The sequence below is a fragment of the Filicampus tigris genome, chromosome 8 (genome assembly GCF_054856515.1).
Source record: "Filicampus tigris isolate MCC_2025a chromosome 8, RoL_Ftig_1.0, whole genome shotgun sequence".
Taxonomy (NCBI): Eukaryota; Metazoa; Chordata; class Actinopteri; order Syngnathiformes; family Syngnathidae; genus Filicampus; species Filicampus tigris.
In genome coordinates this window covers 12,558,145-12,582,984 of record NC_141224.1, presented here as the reverse complement: position 1 = coordinate 12,582,984, position 24,840 = coordinate 12,558,145, and the positions used below count along the sequence as shown (strand labels likewise).

The following is a 24,840-nucleotide window of genomic DNA, read 5'->3' as shown; positions in this document are numbered from 1 at the left end:
AAGTTTTTATGGCCAGTAATAGGAGTGCATTTATGTGTCTCAAGGTACAATCTACGCTAATGCACCCAATAGGGCTAATTATTGGGCTCCAACAGTTTGTACCACTGCCAAAAAGCTACACGTTTGCTCCCAATCTGTTGAAGCCAAGTCTCAAGGGTACAAAAGCAAAAGTGGTGGACCTGAACAGTGTAAAGTCTGAACCGCTATTGGGTATGACCTAAGCAGAGACTTTAGCAAATCTCACAAGATCGCATCATGCTTTAAAGGATTCGTTCTGGGCGTGTGTTTTGCTTTTTCATTGGCTTTATGTGGCTTTTTACAATACTTATTCAGCATGTGTCTCGCAAGAGTTCAGCAAATCTCACAAGACATCAGCTCTGATCCAAAATATGGAAATTGGTACGGCTGCTGGCGAAATGCCAGTCCACTTTCAATCATTGTCGAGATGCTCTTGATTAGGCACCAATCCCCAAATCGCTGTGTTTCTTTCCTTTCCTGGAGTCCTCCTCCTTGTGGCTCAGATTGTTCATGTGTAGATTCCATAAGTTGATGGAAAAAATATGGGACAAATTAAGTTTTCCCAAAGGTGAAAATGAAGACTAGGTACACACATACCCATTTTGACATCTTAACGGATTTGTTTTGAATAAGGGAAAAATAGCCGTGTGTGCTTACTGCTCTTATATTGTGTGGTCTACTCGAAATGACCAACACAGCACACCACACACATAAACCAAAAATGAAAGAAGAAGGAGGAGTAGTGGAAGAAGAAATAGAAGAAGCTAAACTGTTAGCTTGGCTGGTAGCTACATTGCAATAGAGATATCCCAAAATCAGGCCTTTGCTGATTTTGATCACAAGTGAGGGAGGTTTGTCGACGGAAACGCTAACTGTCGTCCTGCATTAAAGGAGACTTATTCTCTTGGTTCGTAATCAAAATAAGATATTTGCAAACATCTGCTTTTAAATTGGAAAACAATAATCAACATTTGTCCCTATTTTCTTACTTGTTATTGACCAAACCAATATTGAATCATAATCAATTTTTGTTTATGCACTTTCGAAACTGTCACTTTGAAATAATGACATTTTTGAAAAAAAAAAAACAAATGGAAATTAAAACGTGTTTTTTTATCTGACTCCTTGAGTAATTTACAAAATAATCGACAGATTGATTCATTATTAATAATAATTCTTAGTAGCAGCCCTACTTAATTGTTTATCATTTGACTACATTTAATTTGACGATGAGGAAAATTAATGATCAAATTACTTGATTACTGTTTTTAACATATTTTTAATGAGATGGGAGAGTCTCTGTCGGAATGCTCTGAACTCCTGTTTTAATGCAAGTATTGTATTGAGTAAGAATTGCCATCATCAAGATGGCTACAGCACAACTTCCCACAGCTGGTGTCATCTTTCGATCGCAAAATTAGTTGTGACTACATCAACGGCGCATCACTTTCCTAAACAATCACTAACAATCAATTCCACACTATCAATTTAATTCGTAATCATTTATCACGCCCATGCATAACAACTAATGTTACGCTCATTTTGGACACGGTGATTGCCCCATTCTAGTAGTTGCATACATGTGTTACAAAATATGACAACAAATAATCTTGCGGATATTTTCCATCACTGCTTTCCATTCACACCAACTACAGTTGTCCCACTACACTGTTTTAATGTGCGCCTTTTTCAGCTCATAAGAAGAGATTTAAAGGACTTCTGAGAACAAGCCATTTATTTAGCCACTCTGTTTGACCTGCTGGTGCCAACTGGCTGTGATTTCTGGGGGCCACAGACACTGCTAGTGAAGCCACAGCCCGGCTCCTGGGATTAATGACTCCTCACACGTTGAGCGATGTTTACCACTTGCCTGCGACCACTCCGCTAAGAGCACTGTCACCGAAACAATAACGCAGTCTGAAAAGCACTCATAACTCAGAGCTCCTCCGCCTGTGTCTTTTAACCAGAGCCTTAATCAACGTTTATGACATCCTTTTGTCTCTTTATTGCCAATATATTACCCAACCGTCCAAATATTATGTTCTGAGAGAAGCAGGCTATTAAGGCTGCAAAGCGCAGATGCAGTTTGGGTCAGTGACCCACACTAAAGCCGATTTGATCTATATTATACTAAACCTTTTATTATTATGCCTTTGTGCAACACTTATGTGGAAGTTCACCTTGGAAGGCATTGAAAGTGTTGCATTGATGGCAAAAGGTGAATGATCTATAGTGGCATTCAAAGATCAAAAGTTGCTCTTTGCGGTGGAGGGTAAGACGGTAGACGGAAGCGCGTTTCAAATAATAGACGGACTGACCGATAGGCGATTACTATTTGGTCCGTCTTGACAAATAGACGGATAGACGGATGGTTGAAGGGTACCCAGGCTGCACACTCGCAAATTTTAATAAAATGCCCACCTCTGTGTATTACATTACCTAAATCTACTGTAAATAATTAAATCCATGTGTTTTGCTTTTTCTTTGGCCTTTTTGCATTTCGTTTCTTGCTTAAAGAGGAAGCCCACCCCATTTTTTTCTTTACAATAGTATGTTCTATGCTGTCCCACTGGTCTAAACACGGCATTCTGATTACCATAATATTGTGTTTGTGGAATATGAGTTAAGCAGTAAAATCCACCTGTTTTTGTCCATCTCAGGGGGCGGCCATTTTGCCACTTGCTGGTGACTGAAAATGATGAAATAATGGCTCAGCTTCAGAAAACAGATGAAGCCCCAGGTACCAAATGTACACAGCTATTTTTCAACAAACAATGCTGCACTATCCCTACAAAACAACCACAAATCTCCATTACATGTCTGTCAAGCATCTTCAAAGGTTGAGTAATTTTACTTTATTTTAGTCTTATTTTCGAGTTGTTAACTTCTCTTTATAATGTAATACCGAGGAATGTTATACTTAAAACATTGCCTGCACGGTTAATAAAGGTGCATGCGGCTGCCTTTCATGTGAACTATGTGGGTTGAATCCCCAGCCAAACAATTCCCATCAGGCGTACAAACTGTGCCAAACAAATCATCCGATTAAGTTGCTGTGGTGCTAAAAGTCACAATAACAACATTATTATTTCCCAAGGGGGAAATTGTTTTAAAATTAGAACAACTTGGAAGTCAACCAGCGTCATGGATCGGATTGTGTTAAGTTTAGAAGGTTCCACTGTATGTGCAACACTTTCAGTATTTCACTACACTAAGACTAATATGACATACTGCACATTGGTGAAACACAATAGTAGCCTGTGCCATGTGTAACAAAGACTTTTGTGTCATTTTTGTGTCCCCTGTAAAACGGCCACTAACAGATTAACAGTTGAGCCTATACAAGCACAACTGCTGAACCTAATTCAACAAAATGTATGGACTGGGAGGCTCCAATAGATAACCTCGGTGACATTCCAGCTCTCAAACACTCCATCTTGTAACATTTACATTAGGTGGCTAGAGAATGGGACTGCCTGTCTGATGCTTCTGTGGATTTAGGGCGTAGGATAATGGTCTGTGTGCTTACCATGGAACCAAGGGTGAGGGCTCTGTTGACATCTGAATCAGGCTGCTGTTTGTGTTCTGACGAATGAAGGAGTACAGGACCACACTGTAAAGAAAATAAATGTAAAATTGCGAGGGGGGAAAAACGTTGTGAGGTTAGGAAAGTATATTTGTGACATTATGGCAAAAATAGATGTCATGTTCTAGTCTAAAGTTGCAACATGAGAAGTATGTCGTAATAGAACAAGTATATAAACCTTTTTTGTCAAGTGTATATTTACAAGCTCCTTAATAGCCACCTTCATGAAGTGTTTATATTTCTTTCTTGTGATTAACACGTTTGTACGGTTAAATTGCTTGAATGTGACTCTGATCAATTAAAAATTCTATTCATGAGAATATTCATTTTATATAAGCCAATATTTTTCCTCTTCGTGTCCAAACCAATATTATGATATACTGTATGCGATTTATCAATAGATGCAATTATGTGATTGCGACAAAATGGCAGTCATGCAGACTATTGTTTTCATCTGACTTGTGACACTATGTTACATTGAGTTATTCCCTGATCACCACCACTAATTGAAGCTCATGTCAAAATACAACAGAGCAAATTATTTCTTGATACCAACTATAAAATAAAATGTGTCCCCCACACTGTTTAAATAAACAGTTCTGTAAATTTTGATTGCTAGCAAAAACAAATAAGTCCATTAGCTCATCCACGTTTATGATCAAAACTGAAAAACAATGATGAGTTGCAGCATTTCTCCTCACTATATGTGCCCATCCCACCCATATTTTATTGTGCTTGTCCTCATTAGGGTCGCGGGTGAGCTGGAGCCCGGGTGTTTAGGCAATGTGTGTATGCATGTGTGTGCGTAGGGATGGGAGGGGGGTCTATTTGGGCGATTTCAGAACTCTGAGGCAGATGTGCTAATCACAAGTGCTGTCCTCTATGTACACAATGTATTCAAAAATAAATGGAGACAGATCTTTTGTCATCGCTCAGGAATGGTCCCAAAAGATGACGAAACACACCACCTATTGCATAATGTGTTTGTAAAAAAATAAATAAATAAAACGAAATTGCAGCTAAATGTTATGTTTTGCCATCAGTTCCATACAAGAATGTATTACTCTTAACCAACACTGCCCCACTGTGGCAGTAACACAGTCTTACACTGCCTCGTCACATAACTGAGGTGTCAACAAATTTGAGTGACAGATTATATTTGATTTTCAAAATAAAAATCTAAACCAGTTCGCACATTAAAAAAAGTTACAGTGTGTATGTAAAATAATTAATTGATTAAATGTATGTAGTCTTTTTAAGTTGTAGTCTATTTTTCATCCATCCTCTTTCTGTTCAGGGTCGTGGAAAGCTGAAGCCTATCCCAGTTGACTTCGGCCAAAAGGCGGACAACACCCTGGACTGGTCGCCAGTCAATCTCAAAGTACAGAGACAGAAGACCATTCACTGAGTAGAAAGTGAACCTACGCAGCTTGCACCAAAGTAGGCAAGTGTACCAATTCACCAACAACCACTCCATTTATAATGTCAGTAATTGTGTGATATGTATATGTCTTTTCACAGTCCCGCCATTCAATCCCACGAATTTATTCATATTTTTTTTCATTTTTTTTCAAACGTTGGGGTAAAATTGGGTCTGAAAATGTCTGATACTGAATAAGTTAATAAATCAATTATTGAGTAAAAACATTGTATAGTTTACTAATAATTTTCATTTTATTATTTATAATAAAATCAATGAATTAATAACAAATAAATAATAAACAAATGAAAAAAATACATAAGAATCAATTATTAATTGATGAATTGATTAAAGGACTCTGTTGATCTAAATGAATGGTGGGCACTGGCCGCATGTGGACATAGCCACTCCGGGAGTAAATGTTTTCACTAACAAATCATGAAAAAGATGTGGTAAAAAATTGTTTCAATACAACACAACTTTTGAAGTGACACTGAATAAATGGCACAAACCAAAAAAAAACTCTTAACTAATTTTGTCACTGCATGTCGGAGACGTATTAGTACCGATTTATTCTACAAAAGGAATGAATGAACATTATTTCAAAAACAAAATTAAGACACTAAGTAGGCAGCTGGAGTTGTGTGCGTATATATATATATATATATATATATATATATATATATATATATATATATATATATATATATATATATATATATATATATATATATATATATATATATATATATATATATATATATATATATATATATATATATATATATATATATATATATATATACGTATATATATATATATATATGTATATATATATGTATATATATATATATATATATATATATATATATATAACAATAAGATGCTTTTTCAGGGATTGCTTTGTTGTGAAAGGCAAAACAGCTTACTTCCGGTAACATTACCTGCCTACGTTTAGTTTGACGCAGCTTAGAAAAAGTCCCGGCCGGCGCGCGGCACACCGCCCCTATAGCTCCAGCTGTTCCCACCGCTGTGCTCCGGCCGTCAGCCCGCTGCCGAGCTACCCCGCGGTTCCAATGCAGCAACGACCATGACAGGCATCGCCGCTGCTTCTTTCTTCTCCAACGCTTGTAGGTTCGGCAGCTGCGGACTCCACTTTGACTCCCTGGCCGAGCTCATCTTGCACATCGAGGATAACCACATCGGTAAGAGAGCCCGATGGCCGAGCTTCGCGGTTAGCCATAGCGGCTAGGCTAACGAACTAGCCGGTGGCTTCCTGCTCCTTGACAACCCTGTTGCTAGGTGTGGTGGGAGTCGCTCTTATCCTGTTATTACTGTACTTCCTGTCCATCATACAGCGACGCAAACACAGTGTTTGTCCGTATGGGAACATGTCGCTACATGTTGACAACTTTTTGACTGCACCAGGAAGAAGAGTTGTTGACATTCTGTATTCTCGCTCGTGCGACATTTATTGCAGCGTGAGGCCCAGCGCACCAAACTACCGGAAGTTCAATTGACTTGCAGTCTATATCAAACTCAAGCTCCTTTAAAACTTTCGAATTCCTTTTCAGTTTTTCTTTTAACGAGGCACGGAAACACTTAGCTTGGTTCCAATTGTTAACGTAAGTTTTTTTTCCCCCCCAATTGTTAACGTAAGTTTTTTTTAATTGACACATTCTGAAAAGTTGATTTTTTTTTCATGTATTTATTTATTTTTTTGTACAGTTATAATACCTCTCCCACCCATCAGTAAATCAAATAAATTGACTAAAGTTTGTCTAATTCCATTCAACTTTATTTATGTAGTGCCAATTAAGAAGCATGGTGGTATAGTGGTTACTCAGCCACATGGTTCTGAGGTTCTGGCCTGGGTTTGAATCTCGGCTCTGGACTTCCTGAGTTTAAATGTTCTGCTGATGCTTGCGTGGAATTTCTCCAGGTGCTCTCCCACTTTCCCCAAAATGTGCACATTAGGTTAATTGAAGGCACCAAAATGTCTCTAATTCTAAATGTGAGTGCTATGCAACTAAGTCAATCCAGAGTGAATATAAGTGGCACCAGTAAAAAAAAACAAAAAAAACAAGACAAAAACATGTGTAAGTCGCATTTTGAGGGGAAATTTATTTGACAAAAATCGAGTCCAAGAACGGGAGAGCTCAGACTCTCATCCAAAATCCTAATTCCCTAATCGTAAATATTCTCCAAGTGCGCACTGCTTCACTCCGACCTTTCGGAAACTCAGAGTGTTGTTCAAATGTGACGTTTGGTTATTCAGAGTACCCCAAAAAAGTACAGATGGAAACAGTTCAAGCACCAGCTCCTGATTGGTTTATGGACAATTCTGAATATCCAGGCATTTCTGGTAATACCCACGATGCAACACGCCTTAATTGGTGAAAACAACCCACCCTATTGTATTTCTTTTGCCTGTGACTAGCAGATAAAGCTAGCAGAAAATCATGCCTAGAAGTTGTTTTGCATTTGGATATTCCAATCATAACATGATGGAAACTAAATTATCATTCCATATTACTGTGTGGACCGTGGACATCGGAGAAAGTGGGTAAAAGGAGTGAAGAGTGTGGGACTGGACGATTATTATTTTACTTATTACTAATTTTTTTCCTGTATTTTCTTTTAAGTTCCGTTTAAAGTTGGACTTTGGTAGTTGAGTAAATACTATGGACGGGAATGTATGGGTACCTCACCATTCGATCCAATTCTGAGTCAGAGGCCTATGATTCGATTCTGATTCCGATGAATCACTACATTGGCTTACATTTTATAGTCCATGTAAAACACTGGTACCTTTTTAAAACAAAAAAACTCAAGGAAGCGCAAGGATTTATATTTCACACTTTGCTCCGCTATTGTGAGGTTTTCTTGTTCCGCCATCTAGTCATGTATTAGCTTAGCCTAGCACAGACGTCTGACGTACAAACACACGCAATCACTTGCGCATGCTTTTAGTTTTTTTATTTTAACTTTCAATATTGATTATTAATACCTATAAAGCGATTCACAATCTTTTTAATATGCCGAATGATGCATAAAAAAAAAAGATTATCATTCCCACCCCTAGTAAATACTAAGTTTTGAAATCAATGAATTATCGTAATTGCCCAGCCCGACTGTTTGTCAGGCTGATAAAGTGGTATTTGTTTTGTACTATCGGAGCATTTTTCGAGTATGAGTACAGATTTGCGCATCCCTAATTTGTAGCCGCCTTTTACGAGACTCAAAATCACCTTACAACACGCTAATAAAATAATGACAATTAGGAATAACACAACAATAAAGTGATAAAAGTGTCCAAATCTGATGGCGTATGCGGATCTAAAAATGAGTTTTAAGATGGGACTTGAAATTGTGGAGCGCGTCAATGTCTCCTGGTGATTGTGGAAGTGACTTCCATAGATGAGAAGCTGCACAGCTGAAAGCTCTGGACTCAAAAGAGGATAAAACTTCTTGAAGTTACAGTTGCAAAAAGGAGAGTAGAGCGTTCGGGATGGGACATAGTGATGGATGAGGGCAAAGAAGCAAATTATGGAGAGATGAGCAAGAGCTCGCAATTGGCCCAGAAGTATGTGCGGCGGGATCAGGGCTTGCTCATCACATGAGACAGATCTGCCCTTAAAATGAGCTGATTACACTATGCTCTGTAAATAGACAGTTCGGTATGTCTGTATTTCTTGATCCAAGGGATATTTCGTCAAAAGCAGGCCACAGACATGTTTTCAAGACACCGGTCTCGTTAAAGAGAGAATGTTCCGTTTGTTCATTTATTACTCAATGTCATCTGCATGTGTTGTGGACTGCATGTTGTGTCTGGTTTTTAAATATTAATGTCAGGCAAATATCAAACCTGGCAAACTTGTTGCTGCAAATGCAACAGGTGTGATCATGAAATGACAAATCATTGTCCTTAAATATCTCTACTAGGACCCCGTCATCCAAATTCAGGAAACGTTGTCATTATAGACTCATCTTCATCTTTGTTGCCCACTAGCGTGTTTTAATTCCTCCTGGCTTTCACGTTTGACGTATGAACTAGCTCCACAATCGAAATGTCATTTCACATTTATTTAACCATGGATGCCAATGTTTTTAACACGAGGCTTTGATAGTCAAGAACAAATGTCTTTTAGCTTGAACTAATCCCATGAGTAAATTCCCTTGCTGGTCTTTAGCACGTTGAGTTCCTGCATCTGTTCCCTCCGTCTAATATTTCAGTCTCATTATTGAAGCTGACAGGGCCCAGCTGCCTCTGTTGTTGTTTGTTGCTTGAATGGCTTTAATATCCTCTCCCCTCTCATTGTTTGCGGTGCGTGTGTCTAAGGTGTTAGTCGCAGAGGGGGAAAAAAATCCCCCAAAATGACTTATTGGGGAGTAATGAGGCAATTAGTGCACTCAGTGTGGAAAAACTTTGTGCCCCCCTAATCCCTCAACCCACCCCCAATGTGCGCTGGCCTGTGCCCACTCGAAGAAGTGCGAAATCTTGCACACTGTGCCAAGTGCCTGTGAAGCATAATTACAGGCAGAGGGCCTGATTTGGCCGCTCTTCCTCCTCATCTGGTGGCCTGCTGCATGAAGCACATTCTCCTTTCTAATTAGGCGCCTGGAAAACAAGCAACAGCATTTTCTTTCCGCAGTAACAGGATGCCTGGTGAGGCTGGCAGACAATAGATGGCGCTACCCAGCTGTGGTTGGTGCAAACGGGAGCGCATTCATATCTGACATGTTCGCTCTCTGTCGGTGACAGGCTAGCAGTCCCAATACTTTTGTCCATGTCGTCTGCTAAAGTTTGCTGAAAAGGAAAATGATGTTACCGCCATAAAGATCAATTCAATTCGGTTTTATTTATATAGTGCCAAATCACAACAATAAATTGTCTCAGGGAGCTTCACACAAAGACCACAGTTGTGACTCATCACTTATTAAAAGAGTAGATGAGCCCCAACTGGACCCAACAGTTGTTGAATTTTAGTAAAAAGTTCAATTTTACAAGGATAAAGTAGTAATTTTGTGATGTAGTTGTTATATTATGAACAAAAGAAAATATTTTAGAATGTATTTGTAAATTACAAGAAAAAAATCAAATACTATGAAAACATTGTATTCTTTTTTTCACAAGTATAGTTCTACATTGTAATACTGTTGCAGGAATAAAGTTGTATTTTTACTAAAGTTGTCCTTCATAGTTAGATTACGAGAACGTTCTAATGTTACAAATGTGTGTAATTTTACAAGAATGAAGTCAAGATAGTACAACAATCAAGTTGTCAGAATAAATAAATAAAGTCAGAATTTCACAGAAATAACGTTTCAATATTAGGAGAAAGTTTTTTTTTTTTTTTTTAAGAATGAATTTGTAATTTTACAAGAATAAATTTTATCACAATACATTTAATATTGTGAAACTAATGTTCAACAATAATAAACATTTTTCTTGTGATATTGACACATTCATCCCACAACAGAATTTTATCCCTTGCAATTTAAAAAAGGATATATTTTCATTTTCATGGCAGCCCTTCACAGCACAACGTCACATGACTAAATCAATACCACAATTACAATATGGCCAGAGTGGAAGCTTTAACATGTGCAAAAAAGCGCCGAGCATAGATCACTGATGGCTTTCAACTTTATGAACATTTTCCCCGACAATGAAAGCGCAGATACTAACAAGGACTAGAAGAAAAGCAGCTTGCGAGAAAAGATTGCAGCATTGGAGCCTAAATCAAGTTATTAAGCTTGAAAGATGTCCTTAGTGGTCTGGTGGTTATGTGTTGCAGGAAAAACCTCGCTGAAATGTTTGCTTTGTTGCTAAGAAACCAGACCTAAGTTGACTCCAAGCACACAGTGAGCGTTATTAAGACCGGTGTGTGTGCGCGTGCATGCGTGTGTGTGCGCTGCTGGGGCCTGGCGTCATGGTAGCCTGCAGTGTCCAAAGCTAGCTAACAATCAGTCTGCTTGTTGCCAATCCTCACTGGAGGCTCATTTAGAAAGATTTTCCTCTGCACCCCCTCCCGTACACCCCCCCCCAAAAAAAACTGTGTGGAAGTAATAAATTTGGAAAAGCACTAACTAGTTCCCTGATCCGTGCACCTGGTTGGCCTAATTAGATTTCCCCATCCCAGACAGCACTGCTCCTGTTCCTGTGCGATGACTGTCAGACGGGAGGCCGTCGTGCCCGTCAAGACTTAGCTCATATTGATAACGTTCATGCATCAACAATGGGGCATTGTGCGGCGCAGGGCAGTTTAAAGTGTTTGCTGGTTTAATTGTTTTTTTGTTTTTTTTAAATGTAAATTATCTCAGTTCATACGTGCTTTTGTTCACACCCGGACATTAAATGGTGAACTGCTGAGCCGATTTGAAAGTCGTTGCTAACTCAGTTACTAACCAAAACAGCAGCACTGAAACATGTAAACAAAACATCAGGTGCATTAAAGTATGGAGATTTAGCAGATGTTGTAAACTTTTTGTTTTGTTTTGTTTTAACAGTACATTAGAGCGCGGGCATTGTAGATGCACCCGCAACACATGCACACACGCCTCAATAGTGACGAGGCTGCTATTAAAATATTTTTGAGATGATTATAATTTGTTCAATGAATTGATTGCTACAATGATTCAGATGTAATGTCCTACGCTGGTGAATGAATGAAATCCGGCAACGAGGACCACACACATCCACGGAGCGCCAAATCTGTCATCCTGCGCCTCAAATAAAGAGAGGAAGTCAACCCCAACAAATTCTATGCAATAATATGTTCTATCCAGGCTCACTATAGTCGAAACATGGCATTCTGATTTATACTGCATTTGTGGAATATGAGTTAAGCAGCAAAATGGACCCGTTTTTAGCGATCTCAGGGGGCGGCCATTTTGTCACTTCTGTCGACTAAAAGTGACATCACAGTTGCTCAGGGTTCAGATAATAACCAATCATGGCTCAGCTTCAGAAAAGAGGTGAGCCGTGATTGGTCGTTACCTGAGCTCTGAGCAGCTGTGATGTCATTTTCAGTCGACAAAAGTGACAAAATGGCCGCCCCCTGAGATGGCTTAAAATGGGATGATTTTACTGCTTAACTCATATTCCACAAAGACAATAATCAGAATGTCATGTTTCGACTAGTGGACCTGCATAGAACATATTCTTGTAAAGACAATTTTGGGGTTGACACTTTATATACACCAAAATCACAGTAGACCACATGCGCTGCAAAATAAACCTGCTTTTGAAAAGTCTAAAATTTAGCCTACTTTTTGTGACCAAATTTGCAGATGCGCTGGGGGACCAAGCAGAAACCCCCAGTGAGGCGTAGTACGTCTACCAAATTAACGAACATTCTGAATTAGTCAATTGCCCCGGCACGAAAATGACAAAGCGCCCTTTTTTGAGCTGAGCGCAGACTATTTTCTGTGACCAAATTGTCGGACGACTTGGGGGCGAGGCTGCTCTGTGCACAGAAACACCCAAATGGGCACAACACGGCCCCAAAGACGCTAGACTAGACTTGCACCGACACGCAAATAAAATTACGCCCGTTTTTACGTCGAGCGCACGGGCGCCAGCCTTCTCAAAATAGGGCCTCATGTCTTTACTCGTTAACAGACAAGATAAAACTGTAAACCATAAAAGATAACTGTTCCCACAGTGGTAATGTAGAGGAGTGACTTGGAGCAAAGATACTTGTAAGCAACTGGACGTTGCTGTTACATGCTGCATATAGCTGGGGGAAAAATGGCTAAAAATGACAAGCTTTTGTGTGCATGCCTTACTCAGTGCTCATACTGATATATATATTTTTTTGACGGATCGTTTGAACCCCTTTGTGTGTTTTGATTAATCGGCGAGACAGCTTACACATGGAGCTCAACTACTCTGTTTCATTTCCTTCTGGAGGCCACATCATAATGAATCGCCTGTGCCACCACTCCTGCGAGTGTCCCCCCCGCTGATCACAGCCGCCATAAACATGTCACCGTACGGCTCGCCACTCGGCCCTACCCCGCGGTGCATCTGGCCTTGAGGGTGGATGGGGAGAACCAGACCACGGTGGAAATGAGAGGCGTGAGTGTGAGACGGTGGAAAGGGGGGTGGGGGGGGTGGGGGGGGTCGAAGAGGGCGTTGTTGGCAAGCAGCAGGCGTCACTTCCTCCGTTGCCTTAGGAAGGTTTGTTTAAGAGCATGTTACTCATGACTACAAACTAACGATGGGCATTTGAAATTATTTTTCTTGATCAAAATGATTGTTCTAATTGGAATGTTTGTTCTCCTCCTGTTGCGATTCTAGTCTTTTATTGAGTAGATTCAAGCTACCCGAAGGAGTTGTGTCACAGTATATTAGTCAACTTCCCACGATGTTTTGTTTTCCCTCTTTAGACCACACACTAGAGTCCTGCATTTGCAATTCAAGTGGGCAGGTAGATTTTTTTGGTGTCGTCAAGGGGTTGCTGGGACTGATGTAGGATGTTTAGAAGTTACGAACAAGGTATAACTAATTATTTTAGAGATCACATCATTTTGCATCCAAGTCAGACTCATTTGATATTAAATATCTGCCAATGCCGAGTAAACATTGTTTATTTGTAATTTTTGCAATTTATTATTATGCCTGTAGTGCATGATTTGCATTCAACATTTTTTCCCGTGATGCATTTTTCCATGTCAATACCCTTGTGGCATTATAACCACAAACTATCGGTAGTTGAGTTTGAATCACCAGAAAAAACTTCAAGTGGTGCACTCCATTTTAGCTTATTAACGAAATCATTAATAAACTGCTTCCAGACACCAATCATCAAATTCCACACAGATGACAGGATTGCAACACGTTTAATTTTCAACACAACAATACCAAATTTGAAATGCAAACCGATTTTCCGATTCAGATCGTGTTTTGTGCCACCCATAGTCATTATGTTGAATTATTTTTTTCCATCTGCAGTCTTAAAAAAACTCACCAAACATGTCACCTTCTATTAACAGTCACCTGGGTTTATAGAAGGACCTCTGTAACTAGATATGGTGACTAAAGTCCTCCATTCTTCGCCCGCTAATTTTTGCCCACCAAGGTGGACCACCAGTGTAGTTTGCTTAAAGGGGTTCCCATCTCTACTTGAGGCGCCTTCCTCCAGGTCCCCCTCGTCCTGGCCTGACTGCTGGTGGGCCCCCAAAAAATAGCAGAGGCGGTAGGGAATTCCCCCCCCCCCCTCCCCCGGGGACCATCCATCTCCGTCGTCCCCACGTGAGGTGTGTGTGATTTACAGCGTGTGGGAACAGATTGATGCGCTGCCGTTTGAGCGGGCTGACATTCCACTCACGGAGGCTCATTAGTGAACTTCTGCTGGGCTTACACATCCCAACGTACAACGTTCACAACGACATGACTTGTTGAGCCGCCTCTGGCATTTGGCGGTTGTCAGCATCTTTCTTATACTGTTTCCATGACTTTGGATGGAGGGCGGAGAGTAGTGGTGCTGTCCCGCTCACCACATCCACTGCTAATGAAACACTTGCGTACGTTATGGAGTGTCCTTGAGAGTGTCAGACGTTGAGCTGCTCTCAGAACCCGACCTGCCAGTATCATAAAAGCGTTGTACGTTGTCAGCCAAGCAGCCAGACTTTTGGGCAATTACTGTTTGATGCTCTGTGTCTTTGGTCACCATAATTAAAAACAAAAATAAAACAACACGCTGTATCATTAGGTACATCTGCAGAGCATAAAGAGATCTGATACAAGAGCTGCATCACCAATTCTCCATTTACAAATATAATAATAATAATAATAATATACATAATAATGTATGTATGTATGTGTGTGTATATATATATATATATATATATATATATATATATATATATATATATATATATATATATACCGGTATATATATTTTTTATTTTATTTTATTTTTTTAAATCGCACCACGATATACAGTCAGTCCCCCCCAAAAGTATTGGAGCGGCATTTGTTTGTGTTGAAGGCTGAGGACGTTTGGGTTTCAGACCAAAAGATGAATCGCTGACAAAAGCTCAGAATTCCAGCTTTTATTTGATGGTATTTACATCTAGATGTGTTAAACAACTCAGTACAGACCTTTTGTTTGAAGCCACCCACTTTTCGAGTGACCAAAAGTATTGGAACAGACGTTGTTAAATTAACTTCAGTAAATAACACTTCATATTCGGTGGCATAAACTTTCCTCGCAATAACCGCATCGAACCTGCGACCCATTGACTTCATCAGACTGTTGCATTCTTCATTTGAAATGCTTCCAGGTAAAATGCATGCTTGATTAGGTTATGGTCTGGTAATTGACTTGGCCAGTCATCCACTTTTACCCGCTGATGAAGTCCTGTCTTGTGTTGGCAGGGTGTTTTGGATCATTACGTTGCTGCATGATGAAACGTCTCCCAATTAGTTTCAATTCATTTCTCTCAAATTGCCAGACAAAATGCTCTGTATGTCTGGGACAGGCGGCATCTCACAATAGATGCCTACAACTCTTGTAAAGCTAAGCCATGTGTTTGAGAGAGCGTTTTCTCAAGTCAAGTGATGTGTTTCAATGCCGTTTGCCGACAGTTGCATTCGGCCTTACTGTGTTTGGCACCACGCACAAAGTCGTGGCAGAAACAGCCCGGGGTGAAAGCTGCCGTGAGTAAACGAGCTGGCGGATGGAAACCAGCCACATGGGGGTAGCAGTCGTTCACAGCTCAGTCGGAGGCAGGCAGACCGGGAGGCGGAGCTTTACAGCCAGCTAGCTTTTATGGGCCATCTCTCTTCTCCCTCGCGGACGCTGCTGTGAGGAACGTTTGCTTCACTTCAGGGTGTGGGGATTGGCTATTGTTGTACATTTAGAACTGCTAAACAAGATGGATGTCTGGCTCCCAGTTCAGTCTGTGTGTTGAGTGTAGTCACGAATGAGCAATGGCGGGTGTACATTATGTGTAAGTGTGCTCAGGAAATTTTCAAAAAGTCCAGTTTTGAAGATTACGATGGGAACCCTGTCTGTTAACTAAAACATATGAGGTTACGACAATAGCATATTGTCGGACGAGATCACAGTTATGCAGTACAGTGAAGAAAAAATCTGCGATATAGAGAACGTCTGAAAACACCTCCCGCATGCTTTGAACACATTTACTCTTATTAAAATGCACATTAAAGTAATCCTTAGCATCTGTTCTCGGACTCTTCCCCTCTCAGTTCTCCGAATAAGAGGCAAAGCGTGCTTGCATCGAGCTACTTGTCGCCCCCACTCGAAGTCGACCGTTACTGACACATCAAGGAAAGACAATTCAACCTTGTATATTTAAACAGCAAAATGTTCAAACCACTCGTCATTTCATCCAGCTAAAGGCTGCTCGTCTAATGCCAAGAGATATTGTGAAATGGGCTAATGGAATTTAGGAATTGTGCCGTTGAATGAAGAAGGCTGAAGCAAACATTTTTGTCTCCTTCAGACACGGACCCCCGCCTTTTGGAGAAGCAGGAGCAGCAGCAGCCCACCTATGTTGCCCTCAGTTACATCAACAGGTAAACCAATGCTACAAGTGACAAGATGAGTAGACCACTTCAGTGTTTCAACAAATGCTGGATGTGCGTCACTGAGAGTTAGCGCCGAGCCCTATGAAAGGGCCTTTGAAGACCCAGCAGCGGCTTCGGACGTCATCTGGGGGATCGTTTAGAGGAGTTGAATCAGGATTTGGTAGCTGGTTTGTTTTTACAACACAAGAGTCAAACTTTGATATGGTGACTGAGTCGCGCATTACACAGAAACGTCTGCCGATGCCTCCCAACCCGCATAAAAAGCACGTTTATGTGGTTATCACTTAATTTGTTAATTCCACTTTTTGCTTGAAGATTTTCAATTTTATGATGTGCATTTAAACCAACTGTCCATAAACCGTGTGTGTTTGCCTTTTTATAGGACTGGAGCTGGCAGGTTTCTTTTTCTTCTTACCCAACCCTGCAAACTTTGGACTAAAAGCATTTTAGTCATATTGTACACACAACTTTTTTTCGCACAACTTTCTGTTCTCAAATAAGGAGCCGAACAGGAAAATTCACAACAGTTGTGATGATCCATTAATCGGACAATAAGTGTTCTGGTTCAATTAGAATGGGTAATTAAGCAGGCCCCTTCATTATGCTAGCTCACGAACTAGGTGTAGCCATAGCTAGCTAGCTAGCAAACTGCACACTCCAGTGGTAGAAATGAGCCAATAAGTAATAACTAACTCACAATTGTAAAAATAACTCACTTTAAACTCCTGGATTTCCTCCGTACACTGGCCAACGGCAGAACCCGGGATGTTGTTTTGGACCAATTTTAAATCCATCCCACAATACATGACGATATGACCCGTTCTGACCCAAATCCCCAAAATTCTGATTCAGCGTTCCGTTTTTAACGGCTTATTTGCTTCTCTATTTTTTTTTCCCGTCTGGAAAACTAAACCGGTGAAAACCAGATTAACGCTGTATCTACACATGCACATTTTCAGCAATCATCTTCAAACATGTAAAATACATTAGAAACAAATGCAATGTCCAGAGCCATACACTGTAGTGCACAATCATGAGCTGCCTTTTGTGAATTGATGCTTCGTTTTCCTGCAGGTTCATGACTGAAGCAGCGAGGCGAGAGCATGAGGCGCTGAAGAAGAAGATGCAGCCCAAGTTGTCTCTGTGTTTAACAGGAAGCCTGTGTCGCAGCAGCGCGTCGGCGCCGCCTCGCCACGCCAGCGGCAACCTCACCCCTCCCGTCACCCCGCCCATCACCCCTTCCTCGTCCTTTCGCAGCAGCACGCCCACAGGTAACCTTCATTGTTTCCTACGTTAACTGGCTTCGCCATCTCCGTGACAACATTTCTGATGTGGAAACACCCCTGTGACACAATGACTGAACAAATCTTCAAAAAAAAAAAGAGGCTTCAAGCTACATATTGCCATTCTAGTTGAAGTTTACTGCCAAAGTAAATATAAACAAGAATCGCACATTGTGTATTTAAAACAACCACAGAACTTTGCCTTCAAGTCTAAGATTAATACTAACACGTAATGGGATTTTTTTTTTTTTATTATTATTGTTTTAAAAGATGAGATTTTCTGCAAGTATTCTGGCTTCAAGCCACAAAAAAATCATGTTAGGTTAATTCAAGACTCAACTTGTCTACAGAAAGTCATTACTTCCTTGGCCTCCATTTATCACCATTGAGCACAGCTTCTTGCCATGTTTACCTTTTGACTCATTGACCGTAATCCATTCTTCCTTTTCAATGGGACTTTACACACACACACACACACACACACACACACACACACAGGCAGCGAGTGCGACGAAGAGGAGGTGGACTTCGAGGAGTCCGACAGCGACGAGTCGTGGACCACCGAGAGCGCCATCAGCTCCCAGTCCATCCTCAGCTCCATGTGCATGAACGGCGGCGACGAGAAACCCTTTGCCTGCCCCATCCCGGGCTGTAAAAAGAGATACAAGGTTGTGGCAACACTACATTCACTATTAGATGTCTGGCTGGAGGAGTACTAGGGCCCCAAAAATTCTCTGAGGACAAAGTCATACAATTACAAGAATAAATTTGAAATATTATGAAAATAAACATTTTTTTAGATTTTAGTGAAATGCCTTTATTCAAAAGCTGAAATATAAAAACTAAAGTCCTAATTATACGGGAATAAAATTGTTGGAATATTACAAGAGTAATGCTGTATATAAACAATAATGTGGTGTTAATATTATGGGGGGAAACGTCATATGTTTACAGGAATAAAGTCATAATATTAAAATTTTAAAAAAGGGAAAAAGTCATCAAATCATAATTTTGCAAGAATAAATTGGTAATATTACAAGACTATTCATATTTTTTAAAAATCAGACCTACTATTATAAGAAGAAGTTGTTATATTCAGAGAAAGAAGTCCTAAATTTGCCAGAATGTATGAATAATATTACTAGATTATGGAAAAAGACCCTTATGTCAATAAAGGGGTAAAGTAATTTTTTTTGCGAGAATGGAAGTCTTTATGTTATGAAGAAAAGTATTAATTTCATGAAAATTGCTTTTCACAAATAACCTGAAATAAGTTAGGTTTCTTACAAATATATGTCACTTTTTAGGAGAATGAAGTTTGATATTATGGGATGAATGTAATTTTATGAGAAAAGGTTACGACAAAAAAGTCTTGACGTTATAGGGATTCAAGACAGTTGGAATATTATAAGTCCTATTTCAAGAAACATCATATCTTACAAAAAATGAAGTTGTACTATTTTGAGAAAAAAAAAAGTTATGACAGCTCAAATTTTAACTGAATTATGTTATAATATTATGAGAGCAAAGTGATATTAGGAGAATAAAGCTGTCATCTTTATACTCGACATACTGTGAGTCCTCATTTCACGACAGTGAAGTTTAAATATTTCATTCATTCATAAGTCATTTTTTTTATGATCATTGAATATTAATATTACCAGAGAAAAGTCCACAGTTTTACCAGCCTTTATGTGGAAGTAAAGTACAGAAATATGAAAATCAAGAGTTCATTTATATTACAAACTAAAGTGGTAATGTGAATAAAACTTAATACAATAAGATGATTTTAAATTAATTTTTTTTACCTGCACCAAGATGTTTTGATTGCTGTTTTTCAGTGAAAGGAAAGTAAAAGCATTAAATTGTCAGACACTTTTGCTTCCATTTGTTGCAAGTACACGCCAAGTACAACTTTTTCCTCCTCGCAGAACGTCAACGGGATCAAGTATCACGCCAAGAACGGCCACCGGACGCAGATCCGAGTGCGCAAGCCCTTCAAGTGCCGCTGCGGCAAGAGCTACAAGACATCTCAGGGTCTCCGGCACCACACCATCAACTTCCACCCGCCCGTCTCCGTCGACATCATCCATCGCAAGATGCAGCAGTAGCGCCCCAGGAAGACCACATCCGCCGTCACCAGCAGACTTCTTCTTCTTCATCATCTTCATCATCTTCTCTTCTGCTCACCGTGTGCTATGACACTAGAGTTTTTGCATGCTTTAAATATGGGATTTTATTCTGAATGTTCAATCTTATCTTAAGTAGGTCACAGTTTTGTAATTTGCACATTGAAGCTGCGATTTTTCTTTTTTTTTTACTTTGGACCTATATGGTGCTTGTTGGTGATGGTTTAAATGAGACAGAAATTGGGTTTTGTTTTTAACCTTGTAAAATGCCTTTGCCATTCAACAATGTGCCAAACTGGGACCCACGTACACGCGCACTGGCCACAATATTAGGTACAGCTGCAGAATCTACGTAATGACAAGGGCTGCCGTTATAAAGATGACACTGCTCAGTTTTTACAAGGCATTTAACAGTATTTAACCAGACCCGTTAATTGCCCGTTGGTGTGAATGTGTGCGTGAATGGTTGTCCGTCTATATGTGCCCTGCAATTGGCTGGCAACCAGTCTAGGGTGGACCCCACCTCTCGCCCGTGGTATAGCTGGGATGGGCTACAGCATACCGAAATGAGGTAAAGTGATGTAGAAAATGGATGGATGGAAATAACTGCCAGCGAGAAAGAAAAAACTCGTAATTAGGGAGGGAAGTCCTAATTTTATAAGAATAAAGTGATAGCTTTAGTTTGAAAGTTTGAAATTGTAATATAGTATATTAAGTGGCCGATATTACTTTTTTTTTTTTTTTCAAATAATTTTGCAGGAAAAAGTAAATCATACAAGAAGTTGTTATATTAAAACAACAATATTTCTGATTTTTGTAAGAATCAAATTGTAATATTACAAAAAAAATCCCTAAAAATTGTAATATTACAAAAACCTATATAAAGTGGAAATCAACCCAAATATATATTTTTTTTCAAGAATATGTTCTCGGCAGACCCACTAGTTGAAACACAGCATTCTGATTAATATTGCTCAGCTTTAGAAAACAGGTCAGCCGTGATTGGTCGTTACCTGAGCCCTGAGTAGTTGTGATGTCATTTTCAATCGACAGAAGTGACAAAATGGCCGCCCCCAGAGATGGCTAAAAATGAGTGGATTAACTCTTATTCCACAAACGCAATGTTTATCAGAATGCCTTGTTTCAACTAGTGGGCTTGGATAGAACATATTCTTGAAAAAAATATGTTTGGGTTCCACTTTAATGTTTTTTTAAAGGTGGTAAAATTACAATTAAAAAATATGTTTAATTTTATAAGAATTAAATCTATCCATCCATTTGTTGTACTACTACTTTATCCTTGTCACAGGCATGGTGAAGCCTATTCCAGCTGCGAAAAGGTGGTGTGCACCCTGGACTTGTCAGTCTTATCATTTTTATTTAGTCACTCATTGCCATTTCTACCTGGCTGGCAGTGGATGAGTTATTATAATCAAACTTTTCTGCATTTGTTCACTTCACATGACTTTTTTTCTTGAAGTATTTTCACTTGATTCTTGCAATATTACAGTTTGGCCCTAGTTTACCTTGGTAACTGAAATACTTTTTTTTTTTTTTTTTTTTTGTGGCCAGTGTGTATGTGTTAGCCAACATTTTAGTTCGTTTTTATCAGTCTGGTTGTTTTTTATTATTATTATTTTCACATCGCCAACAACACCCGAGTGCCCGAGGGTGAACTCAGGTGACATTTGCAAGCATTTCAGTAACCCTCCCCAACACGTATTCAACCAGTGTTTAAGCTCTCCTAGCTATCGTTTAGCTTCATTTTCCCTATGCAGTTTTTTTGAAGCACTTTTTTTTTCTGGAACAAGTTGCCAACGATAAGCATTTTTGCCAACCTCACATTCCTGGGGTATGTAAATATATACAGTATATGTGGAACCCATTTGCAAAAATGAGCACCAAAGTTTGCCGTTTTGTGACGTTCGTCCTTGCCTTGAATTGTGAACCATTCCATAATGACAGTGGAGGCACCCATGCGCCTCCCTGTCCTGTGAAGCCATGTTAGACAGCAGGAATGGGAAACCTTTTTCCCCATCAGTTTGTATAAAGTCCTTCAAGGGCCAAATTCAATTTTCAGGACTAAAAAAATTACATGAGTATTTAGGAGTTAAATGTCTAGGGTGGGAGGGGTCTTTCTCCAACTGTTCCAAAGAGGTTGTATATGGCCCACGATATGTAGGTTCCCCAACTCTGCTATTAAGGGGGCCTTGACTTGTCTTTGTACTAGTTTTCATATTGCTCCAGCATAATTATACCGTGTAATTGAACCTAAAAGTTATGTTCAAAAATATTTTGGCATGGAACTGCAGTCCAATCGCAAGTTGTGTCAGTATTGTACTGCCAGAAATCTTGAGTATAGTGTACAGTGAATGTATTAGGATTTAAGTGCATTAAATTATATTTTCATACAGTATGTTCCTGGGTAACTATCGCGTAATGAGTACATACAAATAGAATATTGTTCATGTACTGTATTTCCTCAAAAAAGCTGCTTCAGTTTTGGAATAAAAGTTGTTCTGATGTTTCAAATGATCTTTATTAGTTCCATTAACAGAGAAAACAAGTATATGGAGAAAAGTAATAGCAGTAAAACGGGAACGCAACAACATGCAGTGACTCACCAACTAAATATTCAAAGCCGATAGAAAAGAAACCCAGTGGTACACAAGGCTGTCACAATATCATTGGTGTACTTATTCTAAAAGAAATGACCAGATTTTGTATATGAATGTCTTTGCACATAATCATGGAATATATATACGGCTTTTTGTAAAGCAGGGGTCAGGAAGCTGCTTCAGTTGTAATGATATTACGTTACGAGTATGAGTGGCTGGCTTTTTACAAGAGGTCGCATATGTCCCACCTGGCCATAGGTTCCCCACCTCTTATCTTAAAATATTTTTAACAGTGTAAGTTCAAACATTTGGTTTCCAGAATTAACTGTAAATTGGAAATGTTAACTAAAAGCATTCCCCCCCCAAAAAAAGAGCCAGTAGGAAACTAAAATAAGAATTCTGATTTACTGACAAGCGGCTGTCTATTAAAGAAAGCGGTACAGGATGGATGTTAACGCCACCGTCGTCATGCGTCGATGGCGGCAACTAATCGAAGTCGAGCACGTTCCCGTTGAAGTGGGTGAGCACGTGGTTCTCAAACACCTTCTGGTCGCAGTCCAGCGGGAACTGCTCGTTGCACATGGGGCAGATCTTCCAGTGGCTCTCCACGTGCTCCTCGAACTTGGACTGGTCGTAGTTGGGCGGGAAGATGACCTCACACAGCGGACATCGCTTCATGTCCATGCTGTGCAATCACACACACGGAGGGAAAGAAAGCATTATTTAAAAGTTGGTTGTCAGCAGCAGAAGTACTCCCGCTCTGTACTGTAAGTGGAAATCAACCCAAACATGTTTTTTTTTTTCAAGAATATGTTCCCAGCAGGCCCACCAATTGAAACACGGCATTCTGATTAATATTATTGCGTTTGTTGAATAAGAGTTAATCCACCTGCAGCAAAATACACCCGTTTTTAGCCATCTCAGGGGGCGGCCATTTTGTCATTTTTGTCGACTGAAAATGAAATCACGACTACTCAGGGGTCAGGTAACGACTAATCCCAGCTCAGCTTCAAAAAACAGGTCAGCCGTGATTGGTCGTTACCTGAGCCCTGAGTAGTTGTGATGTAATTTTCAGTCGACAGAAGTGACAAAATGGCCGCCCCCAGAGATGGCTAAAAACGAGTGGATTAACTCTTATTACACAAACGAAAAATTTATCAGAATGCCTTGTTTCAACTAGTGAGCTTGCATAGAACATATTCTTGAAAAAAATCTGTTTGGGTTGACTTCTCCTTTAAGTAGAAGTACAGATACAGGAAAAAAAAAAAGAAAAGACTGGTATAACAAATACTGATTCAACTACGGTACTTCAGTAAAAATAAAAAAATACAGATTGAAATGTACTCTGTACAGTGGTTTCTTTCATTTTTTGCATCGTAATTTATAGCTATGACCTTTCACGAACAAAAAAAAACAAACACCTGTTGCTGAACCTAAACCATAATCCCAAATTATTACTACATATATTACATATTTTATTGTTATTATTATTATGAAAACCTGTTGTGCTCAGAAAAAGAAACTACGGGCAAATTCGGTATCCGTGCAAAAAATGAATTTCGAAAGGTTTACTTCCATCTCTGAAGTAAAAATGTTGAAAATATGTTGACCGGTGTTGTATTTATTCTCTGAAGTGGGGAAGAAACATCTGTTAAAAACACTTTTACTGGTCAAGTATATTTCAGAGCCTGTGCTTTACTTGAGCAATTATTTGAATGAGTACTTTTACCAAAGTCATTTTTCACACAAGTAATGGTCCTTCTAGTCAAGCACTGGATGTGAGTACTTTTCCCCCATCTACGGTTAGCAAGCAGTCAAGTGATGACGTGGGCAAAGCAGACACACAAGGTAGTAAAGCACGCGTCGGTGCGATGTGGGTGGGCCACCTCCCCCGCATGCAACACGGTGGGGAGTGTGTGGGGTTTTGTGCGGCAGAACAAACACGTGACACATGTTACATGCTCGGAAAGCGGGGGCACCGGCAAACTGGCTCGTTGTTTATGAGAAGGTGTGTTACCTGGGATCAAAGCAAAAGGGACTTTGTCCATCGTTCACAAACGGGTTGGGGGGTTCTGTTGCGGCGGGCTTCTCGTTGATGTTAACCTGAGAGGTGAAACATACACTGATTAATCACGGACAACACTGGTCAGTGGCACTGATTCAATTCTAATGTGTTCTAATGTCAAGTGCCATCATAAAATTTTTTTTTTAAAATATCGC

General features: G+C 39.7%; 3 protein-coding genes across 6 annotated transcripts in view; 1 reads left to right on the top strand and 2 right to left on the bottom strand.

The window, feature by feature from the left end:
* creb5b (cAMP responsive element binding protein 5b) overlaps positions 1-6,510 on the bottom strand; it is a 63,447-nt gene extending 56,937 nt beyond the window's left edge. The window contains exons 1-2 of the transcript XR_015087752.1: positions 5,969-6,510; positions 3,548-3,631 (exon numbers count right to left, since the gene is read on the bottom strand). The gene's annotated coding sequence lies outside the window, so the exon portion shown is untranslated. The remainder of the gene's footprint in view (positions 1-3,547; positions 3,632-5,968) is intronic.
* Positions 5,992-22,554, top strand: jazf1b (JAZF zinc finger 1b). Its single transcript, XM_086037242.1, has 5 exons — positions 5,992-6,229; positions 16,506-16,578; positions 17,665-17,861; positions 18,372-18,541; positions 19,805-22,554. The coding sequence occupies exons 1-5, from the start codon at positions 6,115-6,117 to the stop codon at positions 19,982-19,984; spliced, it is 735 nt and encodes a 244-aa protein (XP_085893368.1). The 5' UTR covers positions 5,992-6,114; the 3' UTR covers positions 19,985-22,554.
* Positions 22,517-24,840, bottom strand: part of tax1bp1b (Tax1 (human T-cell leukemia virus type I) binding protein 1b) — a 22,043-nt gene continuing 19,719 nt past the window's right edge. For all 4 annotated transcript variants that reach the window (XM_086037235.1, XM_086037237.1, XM_086037236.1 and 1 more), the window contains exons 16-17: positions 24,638-24,723; positions 22,517-23,305 (exon numbers count right to left, since the gene is read on the bottom strand). In XM_086037235.1, coding sequence (XP_085893361.1) covers positions 23,107-23,305; positions 24,638-24,723 — 285 coding nt within the window. In that variant the 3' untranslated portion in view covers positions 22,517-23,106. The remainder of the gene's footprint in view (positions 23,306-24,637; positions 24,724-24,840) is intronic.

What these genes read in the sequence shown, in the direction of transcription:
- jazf1b (XM_086037242.1), top strand. Translation starts at nt 6,115, where the DNA reads ATGACAGGCATCGCCGCTGCTTCTTTCTTCTCCAACGCTTGTAGGTTC. An exon ending in GCCCTCAGTTACATCAACAG is followed by an intron (nt 16,579 to 17,664) that starts GTAAACCAATGC and finishes GTTTTCCTGCAG; the next exon opens with GTTCATGACTGAAGCAGCGA. An exon ending in GCTGTAAAAAGAGATACAAG is followed by an intron (nt 18,542 to 19,804) that starts GTTGTGGCAACA and finishes TCCTCCTCGCAG; the next exon opens with AACGTCAACGGGATCAAGTA.